General features: G+C 32.4%; 1 protein-coding gene across 1 annotated transcript; it reads right to left on the bottom strand.

Moving 5' to 3' along the window:
* Nucleotides 1-3302: 3302 nt before the first annotated feature.
* LOC100261500 (SPX domain-containing membrane protein At4g22990) lies at nt 3303-15386 on the bottom strand. The gene is made up of 11 exons (XM_002282504.4): nt 14466-15386; nt 13876-13935; nt 12886-13006; nt 11934-12245; nt 11326-11430; nt 10640-11094; nt 9170-9471; nt 7952-8136; nt 7005-7195; nt 4968-5101; nt 3303-3834 (listed from the first exon to the last, which is right to left on the bottom strand). The coding sequence occupies exons 2-11, from the start codon at nt 13926-13928 to the stop codon at nt 3596-3598; spliced, it is 2097 nt and encodes a 698-aa protein (XP_002282540.1). The 5' UTR covers nt 13929-13935; nt 14466-15386; the 3' UTR covers nt 3303-3595.
* Nucleotides 15387-16517: the final 1131 nt, after the last annotated feature.

The following is a 16517-nucleotide window of genomic DNA, read 5'->3' as shown; positions in this document are numbered from 1 at the left end:
ACTATTTTTATCATGAGTTGCTAAATATATAATATTTTTGTGAGTGTGAGTGAGAGAGAGACAGTTGGGCATTGAAAACTGCACCTAATCAGTGTGCGTCATTTGATTTTTGGCCACAAAAAATGTGGGCCAATATCACTACTTCTCCTCTGAATTTGAAATCTGAAGTGGGGCTGGTTCCAATCAATAGATGATAAGACTAATACTAACAGGTTTGTGAGACGCAGGAATGACGTGGGAAAATCAAAATTAGGTGTGGAAGATTTAATTGAGATCCAACTGCTTGTGAGAAGTAGTTCAGGTTCACTAAATGGGGAAGGCTATAAGTAGAAGTCCTGTTAGATAGTGGCTCTAACCACACCGTCCAGCGCAGCTCTTTCGTCCTCTGCATTTATATTGACCATTACCTGTCCCCTAAATTAAAAGCTGACTTATTTGGGCAGTTGGTATGGGTTATCAATGCTTCTTCTTCTTTTTTAAAAGATTATTTCTCTCTTTTATGTCTTAATTAAGGAGATTATTTCTATACCATATGTTTTTTTTTTTTTTCTAACAAAAATTCCTTGTAGACTCTGAACCCAAAATCTTAACTATGGATTTTAAATTTAATTTTAATAATAATTGATTTAAAACACTCTAGTGCAGTATGTCATATTAAGAATTTAAATGGTTGACAAAGAAAATTTATTTCTTGGCAATGATCAATTGACAACTACGGCAAATGATAGTGACAGTGACAGAAGGGATTGCACCGTCAATCTATTTGCCAGCGCTTGAGGGGCGCCCCAAAATAATTCAAAAGAATTTGGATTATAATAATGGGCTAGAGACCTCAATAGAGAAATTAAATAGTTTTATGTTTTTCATAATAATAAAATTGGAAAAAAAATATATTTATGAATTAAAAAACAAAAAATAGTTTTTTGTTCTTAAAAATGGAGAATATGAGGGCCGGGTGGTCATGTTTTTTTAAAATTTGTTTTTAAAAAATGTATTTTATTTTTTCACTTAAAAATAGTTTTTTAAAAATATAACCAAATTGGCCCAAAATTTTCTTTTGTTTTTTAAAAACGGGTGAAAATAACTCTTACTTGTTCTTTAAAAATTATTATTTATTTCGTTTTATTTTAAAAAAATGTTTTTAGAGAACAACAAAACTAAATTGTGTTAAAAATTTTTAAAAACTATTTTTAAATCATATGATCAAACAAATTTTGATATTTTCAAATAATATCTTTTAATTGTTTTCAACTATTTCCACTTATTTTCTTATAACTAATTTTAAAAAATAATTATTAAGAATGATAAAACTATAAAAATTATTTTTAAAAACATAACAAACATATTAAAAACATTTTAAGTTTTTAAACAAATTTTTATTTTATAAACCATTAAAGAAAAGTTTCTAAAAAGTATTTTCAAAAACCGTTTTTCAAAACTACTTTTAGAAACACTTTTCAAACAAAGCCATATAGGCCAGAGCTAGCTATAATAAATCACTTAAAGAAAATTGTGGATCTTTTACAAAGACATTGTAACATATCAGTTACACCCTCTTTATATAGATAATGTACGGGAATTTCTTAGTACATAATTTGAAAACTATAGTAATTCTTAAATGTTTTTGACAACCGTCCAATTGGTTGGTTGAAATGAATTTTAGTCTTAAAGAGATGAAATGAAATCATAGGGAACATTCATGACATTGTCCATTGCCCACACCAATTGGAACTACTACGCATGAGGTCTTTTTTAGTATTAATATTGATGAGGATTTTCTACAATTAATATTGTGGAAATTTTCATTATGCAATGGCGTATGAATAATTGCTTGACTGTATTATAAAGCCATCATTTAGCACTTCAAAAAATGAAAATTTGCAGAGAATAATGATGGTTATGTACTGCATAAGCCTTATGATTAATATTTATTTATTTTATTTAGTGAAAGGATCCCTCATCCCATCCTTAATATCATCCTCTCTCGTTATGACCTCTGGTTTTTTATATAAATAAAAGGAAGGCTGGAGAGTATCGGGGAAGATACTCCACACTGCTGCTGCCGTCTGCTGTCGCAGTCTCATTGACCAAGCATTAAGTTTCCACCATATCTAATAAATTATAATGCATGCCATCTTTATCGGCGATTGAATTGGAGAGGTAAATGCATTCTTGAAGTCGAAAGTCACGACTCGATTTGAGCAACCAAAATTACTTCAGTAGCAGCATTTTCAAAGCCCAGTTTATCAAAGAATTTGTGGCATGACGCTAAGCCTCATGTCTGATAGGGGTGGGTCAGGAGGTGAGTTTGAGTGGGTGTTAATGGGACCTTGACATCGCTTTCACCAAAAAACGAAGTGGAATCAATAATTACCTTCATATAAACAACGCTTGCTTTACTTTTCCATGCTTTGATGCCTATTGTGCCAGAGGTAATGGGGGAAGAGAAAATGGAAAAGAAAAATGTTTGCATTTTTTGATGGAATCATGATGAGAGTTACAGCTGTCACCTTGGTTTCATGTCGAAAGGATATAAAAGGAAGGAAAAGTTTTAGTACCATAAGAGGATTGCTTAGGTTATGTTTGATTACGAAAAGTATGAAAAAAAATATTGAGAAAAATGATTTTTTTATATTTAATTATCCTAAAAATATTTTTTTTAAATTAAATATAATTAAAATTAGTTAAAAACTTATACATTTTAAAATTATTTAATCTTTATATTGATGAGTTCAAATAAATAAAATGAATTTAAAATAGTAAATAAAAATAATTTATCATCTTTAACTCTATTTTTATTTTCCTTCACTTTTTTTTTTCTTTTACTTTTCCTCTCTATTTTCTTTCCTTTGCATTTTCTCTCAAATTTTTCAATAACCAAACATACCCTTAGCGTTTTGACTAAATACAACCTCAAAGCATCACGGAGAAGATGTTAATCGTATCACAGGTAAACAAAGTCTCACTTGATTCATCAAATTGAAAGTATGGTTCATTCTAGCAAATCAAACATGTTAACGAATCAGTGGGGTTTGTGTTTTGAATTTGAGGAACATTACCCTATTATTTATTTATTTAGTTATTTGAGTTGATTTTCCTTTCCTTTTAAAAAAATAAAATTAGCACCATTTAATACCTGAAATCAGATCTCAGCGGCCAGGTGGAATGGTGATCGGTTATTGCGGCATTAGAATCAACCATTTGGTACAAAAATATACACCATAAATGGCACATGGGCAGGGCAAGGAATGGTTCAGAAGATAGAATTCAAAATCCCAGAAGATAAGGGCAACCATGCATAATTCAACTAGAAGGGGCAGGATGTATTAGTAATTGATGATATACTTTGAATCAACAACAAAAGAATGGAAAAGGTTGCTGAACTTGCAATACAGAGGACCTCTTCACTGAAGGCTCAAAAAATTATGAAAATCCAATTGGGAATTAAGGAGCTAGTTTTCGCATATTATACAGCATGCATACAGGACCAAACAGAAAAGAAAAGAAAAATTATATAGCAAAGAATACCTGAGAAATACTGAGGGAAATGGAATGGATTTGGAGACACTACATCTTTTGATGCAAGAGAAATGAATTAATAGAGAGAGTTGTAGGTAAAGAAGGTAGCAATGATGGAGGATATGCAGATGAGAAGTGAAGGAAGTAGGGTGATATTCAGTAGCTTACTCTCACCCAAGTAACCAACCAAGGTTATTGTGCCATCTGCAATTACTCGAGCGATTGTCCCAGCTTCAGTTGAAAGCAGTCCACCATTGTAGGTTCCACGAGAAAGCCTTGATGACATAACCCGAGAGAGGAGTGCCAGATTGACACCTGGGTTCATAGATAAATGAAATCGAAGTTCAAAAATACTGTTAGTAAAAAAAACCACCCAAGGAATTAAAATTAACAGAACAGTTTTGTTGTTATTAACAGCAATGCGATAGTGGTTCACAAATGAAACAATAAATCTCAAAATGGGATCAATAATTAGAACCCAAATTGTTTCGCAAAGGCATCATAAATAGAAGAATTTATGTTATACTCTTAAACAAAGCTATCAAAAAATGAAGCACCAATTGTCTCTGTCCCTCTTGCATAAGAAAGAAAACTCTAGGTCAATTTGTCTTGAGTGTCTGGAACGGGTAATTGTCCATATTCTACCAAGGTCATTCCATGATGCTTATTCCAAAAAATAAAGGATGTATCGATATGGTGCATTAACTATTTTGAATAACAAAGATTAAGGAGATAAAACTCTGAATCATTTAATTTCATAATTATTCACTTACAAGTCACTTGTATCCAACTCATGGTTGGAATTTTTCTATCTGATGGTTCATGGAGATTTAATTTGGTGATCCAATTTGAGATAAAATAAATGTAATGTTGAAGACACAACAGCAGACTTAAAGAAGGTCCTTGTATTGCATCCTTCTCCTCATACTTATCTTTTAATCTTTTTTCTTCTTTCTTTCTTTTTTTATTTAGTATGTAAATTATTAATGGATGTCAATCAGAAAAAGGTCCAAACCTGAGATACAGGAACTATAGAAAGAAATCAAAGAAAATAAAATAACAAAAACAGAAAAACACTAACAAGACTAATCCTAATAGTTTTTCCATCTAGGATAAGGTTCTTCCATCTCATTCAAGGGGATAAAAAAAAATGTTGCTAAAAGCCATTAAATATAAACAAGAGGAACCATGCTACCCAGAATTGAGAAATGATGGGACACTTAATTGCAAATATGAACCACAACTAGTATGCCTCACTGCTTATGATGAATTAAAAACTCTGGTGATTTTCAATTGCTTAGTATTCCTAATAGTTCGTTAAATTAGTTGGCTCCTTTCCACAAGGGGTGTAAGTGTTGTTGGAGCGCCTCTTTTGTTTCTCACTTTACTTTCTTTTCTTGAGGTCAAATAAAAAAGTAAGTGAGTTGAATGAGAATGCTAAAACTGACCTTCAAGGACTTCAGCAGAAACAAACATGATGAGTCCTGAGCAGACATATTGTGGAACAGAGTATGGAATTATTATGTTGAAGCTTAGGAGTATGCCAATGAGAACCATTATTTCAGATGCCAGTAAAATTTGCCTGCAATCAGATCAATCAGGAAAAAGCAAATTGTCAAATTATGACAAAACAATTCCAAATCAGAGAGATGTTATACTAATATGTCATCATCATAACTCACATGATATTAATATAAGTAAAATTCAACAGATCTTCACTAATTATTCATCATGCATGCCCAGTAAATCAGATGTAAAACAGAAAAACCTATTGAGATAAGACCAAATTTGTACATAATGAATAGGAGCAACTCCAAGTACAAGTAAAAACCTTTTCTTATATTGTGTGCAAAGAAGTAATTTTAAAAATATAAATTATAATATTAATCGAAAGGAAAAATTATCTACCATTGGAGAAATATTATTAATGCACATCCTTCCTCAGATTAAAAAACTATTCATTGAATACATACCAACCATCGCATTTATGGCTTTAAATCTAATGATTTTAGATGATCAGAACACCTTTATTATGATAGGACTAATTTGCTGATATTGGTTTTTAAAGCATGAATATGTGGATGAAAGATTAATTGACAGTGTAGTCTAATCATTCTCTTTCCAACAATTATGCCAATGGCAGGAAGAGAAAGGTGATCATGTTATCTGGTGCTTTCAGCTCTTAAAGCAATATTTACTGTTTTGAGGAAATACCACTCAACAAAGTTTTTATCCTAACCATGAGGGGTCAGTCACACTAATGTTTATCTCAACTTTGCTCTATCTACAAATATTTTGTTAAACTGTACTCAATAATGTATCTTTTCATAGTCCCAATCCATATTCATTGTAGTACTTTCATCATGATAGTCTAAAATAAAAATAAATAAAATAAAATAATTCAATAAGCAATTAACAAACAGAAGAATGCCCTTGAAAGACCCAACAGGGTTTGTGGGATGTTCCAGGTTCAAGTCCCAACAGGGACAAAAATTTAGCTATAAAAAAAACAAACAGAAGAATTATCTTTTTCTGGAAAGACCCACAGTGTCATATCAAGAACAAATCAAATGAGGTCTGTGAAATGGAAACTTCAAAGAAAGTGAACCATGAAGAAAAAGATATGAGATTTGATGATTAAAGCTGGAAAAACAAAAAGAATAATAGTGGCCTTGTCCCATAGAGAGTCAATAGGGATAAATGTGAAGTTTGAGTGCTCAGTCTTCATTAAGCGCAATCGTGATAGTTGAGTGCAGGGAGCATAGCCCGACTACTAATTCTCCCTACCATAAGATATCTTGGAAAGAAGATTGAAATATTTGTTTTTTTTTCCCCTCTTCTCTTTGGTAGGCATTTTGCTTTAGTATCCAAAATTTTCCAAGCCATCCTCTTCACCTTGTTACCAATCAAATTTTATGATTATCCAATCTGAAAGTTTTGACCCCTTGAAGAGTTTTACAGCTTGGCTTCTGAATATGTAGCATATTGACTGAATTCTATTAATATTATGGGGATTTCAATTGAGTCCTGTTGGCAAATCATGACTAGTTGAATCCATTTTAAACCCAACTTTTTATATAAATTCACCAGGTTATCAGTCTACAAATAGAATTGGAAGGCGGACAAGGTTCATATCGTTATAAATTTAGTCTTCCTACCTCATAGCTATGACATGTTCAATCACAACTTATAATATCTCTGATAACCAGAAAACATCTTCATAACATATACAGCTGCAGATACTTATCAAAAAAAAAAAAACATATATGGCTGAAGATCTTCATAATACCTATCCAATGATTCTTATACAATATGACATTTATAATATAATTCAAGTTGGTGTATCTTATACCCTTTTCACCAGGGCTTATATTAAAGAATCCATGTTAATTATCTTCTTTAATTTCCAAAATTTTTGGCTCAGACAACATAACAAACATCAAAATTAACACAGTTAGAACAAAAGTGGGCTTCTTGAAACTTACCTATCCTCAAACATGTTGCTTATGTAGCTTCCAACAGCAATGTTTACTGGAAGAACTGTTAGGCCAAGACATGCAAGAAAGATTGCCACTGTGCTCGTGGACCAATTGAAGTAATATGTGGTAACAACACTAGATTCTGAGAGTAAAATCTCCATTGCATATTTGAGCATGAAATAAATCAATAGTTGAACCTGATTACATTATAGAAATCTGAGTAAGAGTTCAGGTAATATTAAAATTCTTTTAAATCTAAACAAATTCAGTGATAGATAGAGATCCAAGTGAGGGAAAAGCATTCCAAAGTTTTTGGACTAAAGTAAATCCACAGGCTTGGACTGATCAAATAAATAATATACTTAATAAATAATTTCTAGGAGCAGATGTTTAAAAATGCTATTATAAAATATTCAAGCATGAACAAAAAACAGTGCTTTGGTATAAGATTCCACTTTATAAGCCAACTAGAAAAAATAATCTCTCATTCATCAATGTTTGATCGAATAGCACATCTACACTGGCTATTTTAAGTTACGTGCCTTCAAAGATGGCTTTCAAAATTGACGTTGAATCATTTTACTTTTTCAAAAATGGTGCTGATTAATTAAACAAAATTCACCGCAACGAATTCAATACAATTATTATAGTGTGAGTTTAGGATGCCATTAAGTTTTCAGTTTTCTTATAACCAAATTTGCAAGATTTAATAGTGAATTTACACAGCTGTAAATACACAGAGATAGAGATCTTTCAGAAAATTGGCATATTAAAGAATATGCTGCTTTTACGTAAAAATTAAATAATTTAAATCTAAGTAGGTACCATCGGTCCCATATTTTTGCATTCCTTTCTTTTTTCACACCTACTGTTCAAGTTGACAATGATATGGAATTGATGAATGAACTTCCAAGGTTATGCAAGAGCAAATGAATTTCAAAATAAATACATACCTTTACAGAGGGAGTAAGTAATCTATATGCTGAACCAATAGAAGTGGCTGGCCCACGAGACTCCTCAGGAGCTTCTTCACTCACATCATTGTCTTGGTCACCATCTTCATCTTCTTGCTTGTCTTCTGAACTTAAGAGCAATGGTTGAGCAAGACCCTTTTCAAGTGCATCATTCTCTACTGGTTCTGTCATTAAAAAACAATTAATCATCTCAAATTAAACACAATATTCTGATAAAATTTCAAGAAAATATTTTATCATCATGTAATCAACACAATGAAGACATAGGAATCTCACAAACAAATATGGGAGTCTTGAGATTGTACACAGGTTAAACCTCATTCTGTGTTAGAACTCTGCATTCCTTGAAAACACAACTGGCTAGAATTGAACTTTTTTTTGGCACAATTATAAAGTTTTGAAGTCCCTTTAGAGTCAGGTGGATTCTCTTTAGCCGCAAGGCCTTTGCAATGTCTATTGTTCTAAGCTAGCAGCTGAAAGGCGTGACTGGAATAATGGATCAGAACTTCCCAATACATAATGCAGCCTAAAGCATGCCTGACCAGAGGTTTGTTTGAATTGATGACTCAGCAGATTCAACCAACACATTTTTAAGGCTCTATAAGTTCACATCAAAAGATTCATCAGGCGACCAAAGGCCTGTGGCCCAGACATTAAAAATAACTTCAACCTAAAAGATTTTTCCAAAAGAAATATTAAAGGAGGACTAGTTTGTATCTTTCTGATAAAACAAGTAACCTATGGAATGCCTGGAAAATAGAAGACAAATCTAAACAAGTGATCACTTCTACCTACTAATTCATTCATTTTCATTATTAAAAGAATTTTGATAAACAAAAGGAGCATAGCACCCACTAACAAAAGTAAAAAAATTGCATCTATGATACATGTTAAAAATGCCTCAAGAACCAAACATTTTAAATAAAATACTTAAAAAAGAAAAAGAGTCCTAGAGAATGAAGAATTTGAAGATCCTGAACAACTAACACTAGAGCCTTTCAAGAATTAGAATACTGTGTGACCAAACAAGAAAGGGAAGTTTTGTATGCCATATCACTTCAAATTGTTGTTCTTTAAGGTGTTGAGTGCATCTGTAGTTTTGGGGCAACTCTAGGTCTCATCAATCAGAGGCTATTATTTATATTGAGAAAAGGTGAACCCTAAATAACTCAAGTAATGATATAGAAATAAACACACCAGCATTAGATTCCTGCTGAATATTGCTCTCTTGGGTCTCGCGAACAGGCTCTTTAAATGAGATCCATAGCCAAATTAAATAAACCAGCCATGCCACAGCCATAACCCAACCAGGCAAAGTGTCTTCGTTAAATGTGATCTTGTAGATCTTGAAATTAATTTGAAGCAATCCAGCAAGAGCAGGACCACATGCCATTCCAAGAGCACTGGCACTAACAAAACCTGCAGAAGCCTGCATGCGAATTTTTAGTGGTACACAATCACTGATATACCGTCGATTAACAGCTCTAGCAGAGCCCAATCTGCAATATTGACAAAAACAAGCGTGTCAAAAGTGCATGGTGAAGTAAAAATATGAACTCAAATGCCCCAGTTACAACATGCCTGATGTGATATAACAGAAGAAATGTTAAAACTTAAGAGATTCGTTTGATCTTTGGCATGAATGATAAAACAAAAGGTGATATTCCACTCCGACAGACAAGGTGGGAACTTTCCTCCTTTCAGTTCAGCACAAAAAAATTCCCTGACAACAGTGCTGCCTCATTAGTCAGAATAGGCAGCTGACAACAAGAAGAAGAAGACTAGCCATGTTGAACTCATCTTTAGTTTCAAAATAATAGCCATGACAGTCATCGGACATCCCATGGGGAGAAAAGTGGGGACCATCATAGAAGACATCATCCCAAAACTAAGTAGGTTAGATAATTGCCTTGCAGATTAGTGATGCATCAAAGAGCCAATTACTTAAGTGATAAAATAAAGTTAATCATCATGATAAAGTTAAGTACATGCCGACCTAACTTAGCAACTCCTTTGCTATCTACAGTTATCTTTACAGGGGGATTATATCCCACCACCATCTAATGCTCTAAACCATGCACCATTCAGATCTCAGTGTATTTCAAATGCCCATCATAAACTAGTTTGCCCCTTTAAATATCTGCTAATATAATTACTTTAAGACTATACCTTGCTTAACCAAATATTATCAAAACAGTAGTAAACATTTTCTACTGTTTTTTATCTCAACCATTTGTTGATAATATCAAACACAAAAACAAATTAAAACTTTCAGCAGAGAATGAAGCTAACGCAAAAAATTTACCAAATGCATCAGCAAGACCAAATTTATAACTTTGCCATCTGTCAGTAACTACTTAAGAAATCAAGTCAAGAAAAAGATAAAACACTATCAAAAGCTCCAAATTTTCAGGTTTTGGTTAATGGAAAAAATTACCAAGTATAACCAGACACTCATTTGTCTTCCACAAACACAGAAAATTAGACGTTGGCTTGAAGTTAAGGCAAAAAGCAACCTACATCAAACCTGCTAGGACTTATAAACAAATGGATAAACTCAACCTACTAATAAAAAGTTTGACAACAGAACCAAACTCCGAAGATGTGCTCATGGAAGTAATAACATCATGTCACAAGAGGAGAGAAAAAAAAAGCAGCATTACTTACCCACAGAAAAGACGACCAAGTAGGAGAACCACTATTGAATCAAGGTCATAAGCCAGTGCATACATGGTATTTCCCACAAAGAGAACAATACTGCTGAATATAAGAGGTCTGTAGTATGATTTATTTGACCAAGCACTAAAATACACTGAAGAGAACACTTGAGCAACAGCCATTGCCCCAATCACAACACCACAAACTGTTGCTGCAGCTCCAAGACTCATGGAGTAGTTATCCGCTGTTGGGACAACAATATACGTATTGACCATATAAAGAAATGTATTTGCCAAGTTTAACAGAAGTGACATAAAATGGTATCTCTGATCGTCTACATGCTCCTCAACAGCAGTAGGTAACTCTTCTTGCATAATAAGTGCATGTTGGGCCAAAAAGTGAAGGAAGTTTGTTGAGTGTGTTAACCTGTCTACGGCTGCTTTTATTGAATCAATCACAGGATCCTGCAGAAGACCTCCAGTGAATAGGATGTAAGCAAATATAAAAAATTAAAAGTAAATAAAAAAATTAAAAAACCCTTTAACCAAATGCCAAATAACCAATCATTTATAGAATGCTGCTAGCCAAGAAAGCAAAATTTTAAAAATACAACAACTTAAAAGGGCATGTAACAACAATAAAGGGAAAACTTAAACAATTTAAACAAGTATGATTGAGTAGAGATAAGACGATACCTGGAGAGGAAGGGCAGGTTGATCATAAATTGATAAGTAGCTTCCTTGACGGTCCTGAAGATCTCCAAGATTGCGAGATATGGCTCCCACAACAGCCCCTACTCCCTGAAAATTCAATGGCCAGTCAGTGATAGCTACATTCAAGTGGAGCAAAACAAAAACAAAAAGCATTGAGGTTTAGTAGATAAAAGATGATAAAGCCACTTCAAGAACAATGGGAGTTCAAACAAAATTCAATATAATGATTAATCTGCTTCTTGTTCTACATAAAACTCTTCCCTAGTTATAGATATCCCTTAGCCTAATTGGTGGCACCATTATAAAGGTTCAATAGGGAAAGCTTTGAATTCAGATAAGTGAACATTCTAAGAAGGGAACTCCTCATTCTCCACCTTTATCACCTGCTAGGATCATTACTAGGATCACTTTTACATATGATAAAATGAAATATATGGACCCCCTAACATCAGAATATTTGTTCCCAACAAACTCGTATTAAAGAAAACAGGCAAGAATTAAAAGGGAAAAGCCCCATCCAAAGTAAATTCAAATCTAGAAATCTAGAAGTCTTTTAAAGGAGAAAAATGCCTGTGTCTTAGACATATTACCACATGCTTGAACACTTGCTGCAACTGGGAATAAGGATGATTAGCACGGGTTTTAACATAGTAATCAGTGAATCTATAGCCAAAGCGTTTATCAAACTTCTTCAGGATCTTTCGCAAACCAATAGCATTTATCTCAACAAAAAAAAGAAGCTTTAACAGATCTCGTCCCACTGCTCTATAAGCTTCTCGTAGTTCAGATATTTGAGAAATATCTGGCTGCTGCTGAAGAGCATCATGTTGTTCTCCAAGCTTGGCTATCCTGCTTGCTAGTAGCCCTTGTTGTTCCAACAGAAAGAGGACAATCTTTTCAATCTGAAATTGTAATAAGGAGCAAATTAAATCCATTCCATATCAGGGGTAATAGACACCAAACTTTAACAAAGCCTTAAACCTAGCACTTGGAGCCAAATAATGAGGATATCAACGTACATATATGCACATATACATGAATCACAAACTATACATATATGCATACAGGGTCTGTAGGATTTTCAAGCTAGCATGAATCACAGATATGCCAAAGCACAGATCAGAATGTTGTATAATGATTGGATAGTTTGGATTCACTAAGAAAACAAGTCAATTTGTGTGCCATCTACCACATCATCAGACCCAATTGACAGCTCTTGCATGTCAAACTGGTAAACTCTTTTACTACCATCGATAATGGCAAGACACTCTGCCAAAGGCATAAGAGAGAAGGTGAGTCCCCACTCAATCTCCCACTTGAGTTTTCTGCCCAACAAGAAAGCTCATTAGGAAAGTAGAAAGAGCAGAAGTACTGTTCTCCAGTTTCTGGCATCAACTGCCAGTAAATTCAATGCTTAAATTTTAACAGGGCATACCCTACTCCACAGTGTTCTTGATTAAAACTAGTTACCCAGAACTAAATGCGTTTGCATTCACATGAAAACATAAACATGTATATTTGTCATAAAAAATTCTAATGTACCTGAGTATCCAGCATTCTAGAGAAGTCCTTAAGAACATGACGGCGATTTTGTGCTCCACCTTCAATTTGTTGAACATATTGTTTTACTTTCTTCTTCATCAATTTGTAGTTGATGTAATACCTGGAGGAAAACAGATTGGAAGCACAATGAAGGTGTTCACATAACATCTCAAAAAAAAAAAAAAAAAAAAACAATAAATGACAATACTAATAATAATAACATAACAGAATAAAATTAATAGTAGTGGTAATAGTAATAATAACAACATCAACAACAATTGTAATCATAATAATTCTTATGATAATAATAACAATAATAATAAGACAAGAAGAAGAAGAATAACAGCAAAAAATTTGAATAACATTAACTTCATCAACCCAAAATTTCATCAATTTGTTATTACCATAACCAATGAAACTTATAATATCTCCTTCAATCTTCACATGACTCTTCAATACCCAATAGGGACTTCTTAGTCTTTTACAATATTATTCCGACACTTAACCCTTACAGTTCTTTAGCATATTCAACCCTCATTTAGATACTAGCCAAAGTAAATTCTCTCACTATTCAGGTTTCTCCAAATGTATTCCTGCATGCTGCTAAGTTGAATATTCCCAGTTTAAATAAGGTTATTGAATCTTCTTGCACTCTACCAAACTATATGGTTCCTTAATCATTGAATTAATCAAATCATCCTTGCATATCTTACAAGTGTACAACATGTTGTGAATTAAAAATCAAACCAAATCTTTTAAGTTACCATAGGCTCCAGGACCTGGTAATGAACTAATTAACTAACTAAAACAATTCAGACTATAGCCAGATCACAGATCATGTACTAATATTCAGATAATTTTCATGCAAACTAAAGGGCAAAATGACTTTCATTAAGACAATGCCTAGCACAGATTTAGGTTTTTTGTCATTTTAGGATATATCCAATCCTGAGCAATGCATAATGGATTATAAAAACTTATCAGGCATACCCTTGCCATTCCTGGATTTGTCTTTCTTTCAGCTTTTTCCCAAAGGCAACCATCTCTCACCTACAAATAAATATGAAAGAAAATACATCAGAATACTGAGATCTATGAGAAAGAAAACACATTTTAAAAAGAAATAAGTATGAAAGAAGGAAAAAAAAACAGATACACACGCAGATTTAAACTAGAGACCGAGCTAAAACCATTGGAAAATGAAAAACTTCGTTACTTGAAAAACAACAATTAAGCAACTGTTCTCGTAATATGTTCTAAACCAAAATCTACAACTACCGCAGATTAGCGACAAGCAGAGCTACGCCAAACAGCAACAAAGTGCGATTTCATGAGATTTTTACTAGTGCTCAGTTTGGTTGCCGTGAAAACTAGAGAAAATCAATGATGATAAAGTTGAACACCTTGGATTTCCAAACTCCAGATAAAAAGAAAAAGAAAAACTGAAAGCTGACATTTTCAATTCAATATAAGGTTTGAACTATCCTCTTCTCTTCTTTCTTTTCGGTTAGCTTCTCAGCAATCAAAAGGAGCACGTATCCAACCAAAAAGTCAAAAACAATTAACACAAACAAACATACCAAAGACGATTTCAAGACCTTCGCTCGAATGTCAATTATCGCGTCGGAAGAAACTTAGATGACCATCAACGAACACGTAAACAATGACGCATCCAAAGCGTAAAGCCTCAAAAAATAAAACAGGAGACCAAGGCCAGAATTAAATCACCGATAAAACGACGCGAGATCGAAAAAGCACGGAATCTCTGTACTACACGGAAATCGGATCTTTGGAGATTCGGACACAAACCGAATTTCGAAATTCACACAAACCGGAATCAAAGGTAAGCACAGCAGCCTGTTCTGCTCAGATTGGATTTGCGAAAACCGAACGGTGGAAATCTATTTATTGAATCTACGAATTTGCAGAGAGATAAAAATGGTAGAACTCAGACGAGCTTTCTTCGGAACAGTCTCGTGTCAGAAGTGACGACGGATCCCAAATAATTATTCCCAAAAAATCAAGTGGGCTTATTATATCAACCTTTTGATTCTGATAGCGATATCCCCCCCTTTTTTTTTCTCCATTTGATATTGAAAATGGCTAGTTACAATTAGTGTTAATATCACATGATTAGCTGTTTAATTCCAATTTTAACATCATTTACCTTAATACGATTTTAATACAAATAAAATTTCAAATGACGTTACACATGATCAAAATCACCATACTCCACCCGCCGCCTTACCTTCATAATCACATGGAAAAAAATATTAGAACCAAATCGAAGATAGACGGTAATGACTTTACTGCCATGTCACTGCTGGTAGACGCAGTGGTTATTCTCTTTTCAGCATGATTCCAGCATCAAATAATTACTTTATTATATAAGGCTAATAAGTGGAAGTAATGAGTGTGTTCCATCGCTTCACTTTTCTCTCTCTCTAGGGTGGAGTGGATTTGTCTAGGACTTTGCGTTTTTTTTTCCCAACATGCTCTCAACGATTAATGAGTGTTCTGTACAAATTTAATACCTTAATTTTTAAAAATATTGAAATTCGTCAAAAGGGGTTGTAAATACTTACAAAATTTCTATATATAAAGAGTTTTTACCAAAAATAATCTTTTTTTTTTCTTTTTTTTTTAATAATCTATAAACTATATTTGATTACAAAATAATTATCAGTCTAATGAGATTTTATCATGTCCGTATTCATATCATAAAACTATAATAAATGATTACGGTTTTAAGTCTATCTTTTTATATATATAGAAAAAGAGTTTTTACTAAAAATAATCCATTTAAAAAAAAAAAATCAATATAAGCATTTATATCATAAAACTATTATAGATGATTACGGTTTTAAATTTATTTTTTTATATATGAAGAGAGTTTTTACCAAAAATAGTCTATTTCAACAAATAATTCATATTAAAATTATAATTGTTGATTATAGTTTTAAACTTATTTTCTATATAAAGAGAGAGAGAGAGAGAGTTTTTACCAAAAATATTCTTTTTTTTTTAAAAAAGAAAAAACATATATAGGTGATTACATTTTTGAATATGTATATGGAGAGAGTTTTTTTTCAAAAATAATTTATTTTAAAAAATAATCAATAAAATAAACTTGGTTACAAAATAATTCTCAATTTAATGAGTTTTTACTATGTAAGTATTCGTATCATAAAATTGTAATGATAATTAAATATTTTTATTTATTTTTAAATTAAATTTAATATTATGAATTTATTGTATTATTTTTATTTAATAATTTAAACTAAATTATTAAATAATTTTAAATTATTAAATTGATTTATCAAATACCTACTATCTATGTGTTTTTTTTGTTAATTCTAAATCAGAATAAATATTTGAAATAAAAGAAAACAGAATCTTTTATTTCTTTATCTGGAAGAATCAAGTAAATATGTCCAAAAGAAATGGAAATGATATCTTTATTTTTGTTTTTTTTTAATAATTATTTTTTAATTTTATTAAAAAATCACATCCTGAAAAAGATTCATTATTAACATCCTGAAAAGATAACGGAACCCATTCCATTTTTTCCAACCAATGACTCATTATAAAATTAAAAAAAAAAAAATATGGCACAGCCCCCGTGGATTTAG

The sequence above is a fragment of the Vitis vinifera genome, chromosome 2, assembly GCF_030704535.1.
Source record: "Vitis vinifera cultivar Pinot Noir 40024 chromosome 2, ASM3070453v1".
NCBI classification, from domain to species: domain Eukaryota; kingdom Viridiplantae; phylum Streptophyta; class Magnoliopsida; order Vitales; family Vitaceae; genus Vitis; species Vitis vinifera.
This window is presented reverse-complemented; position numbering and strand designations above follow the sequence as displayed.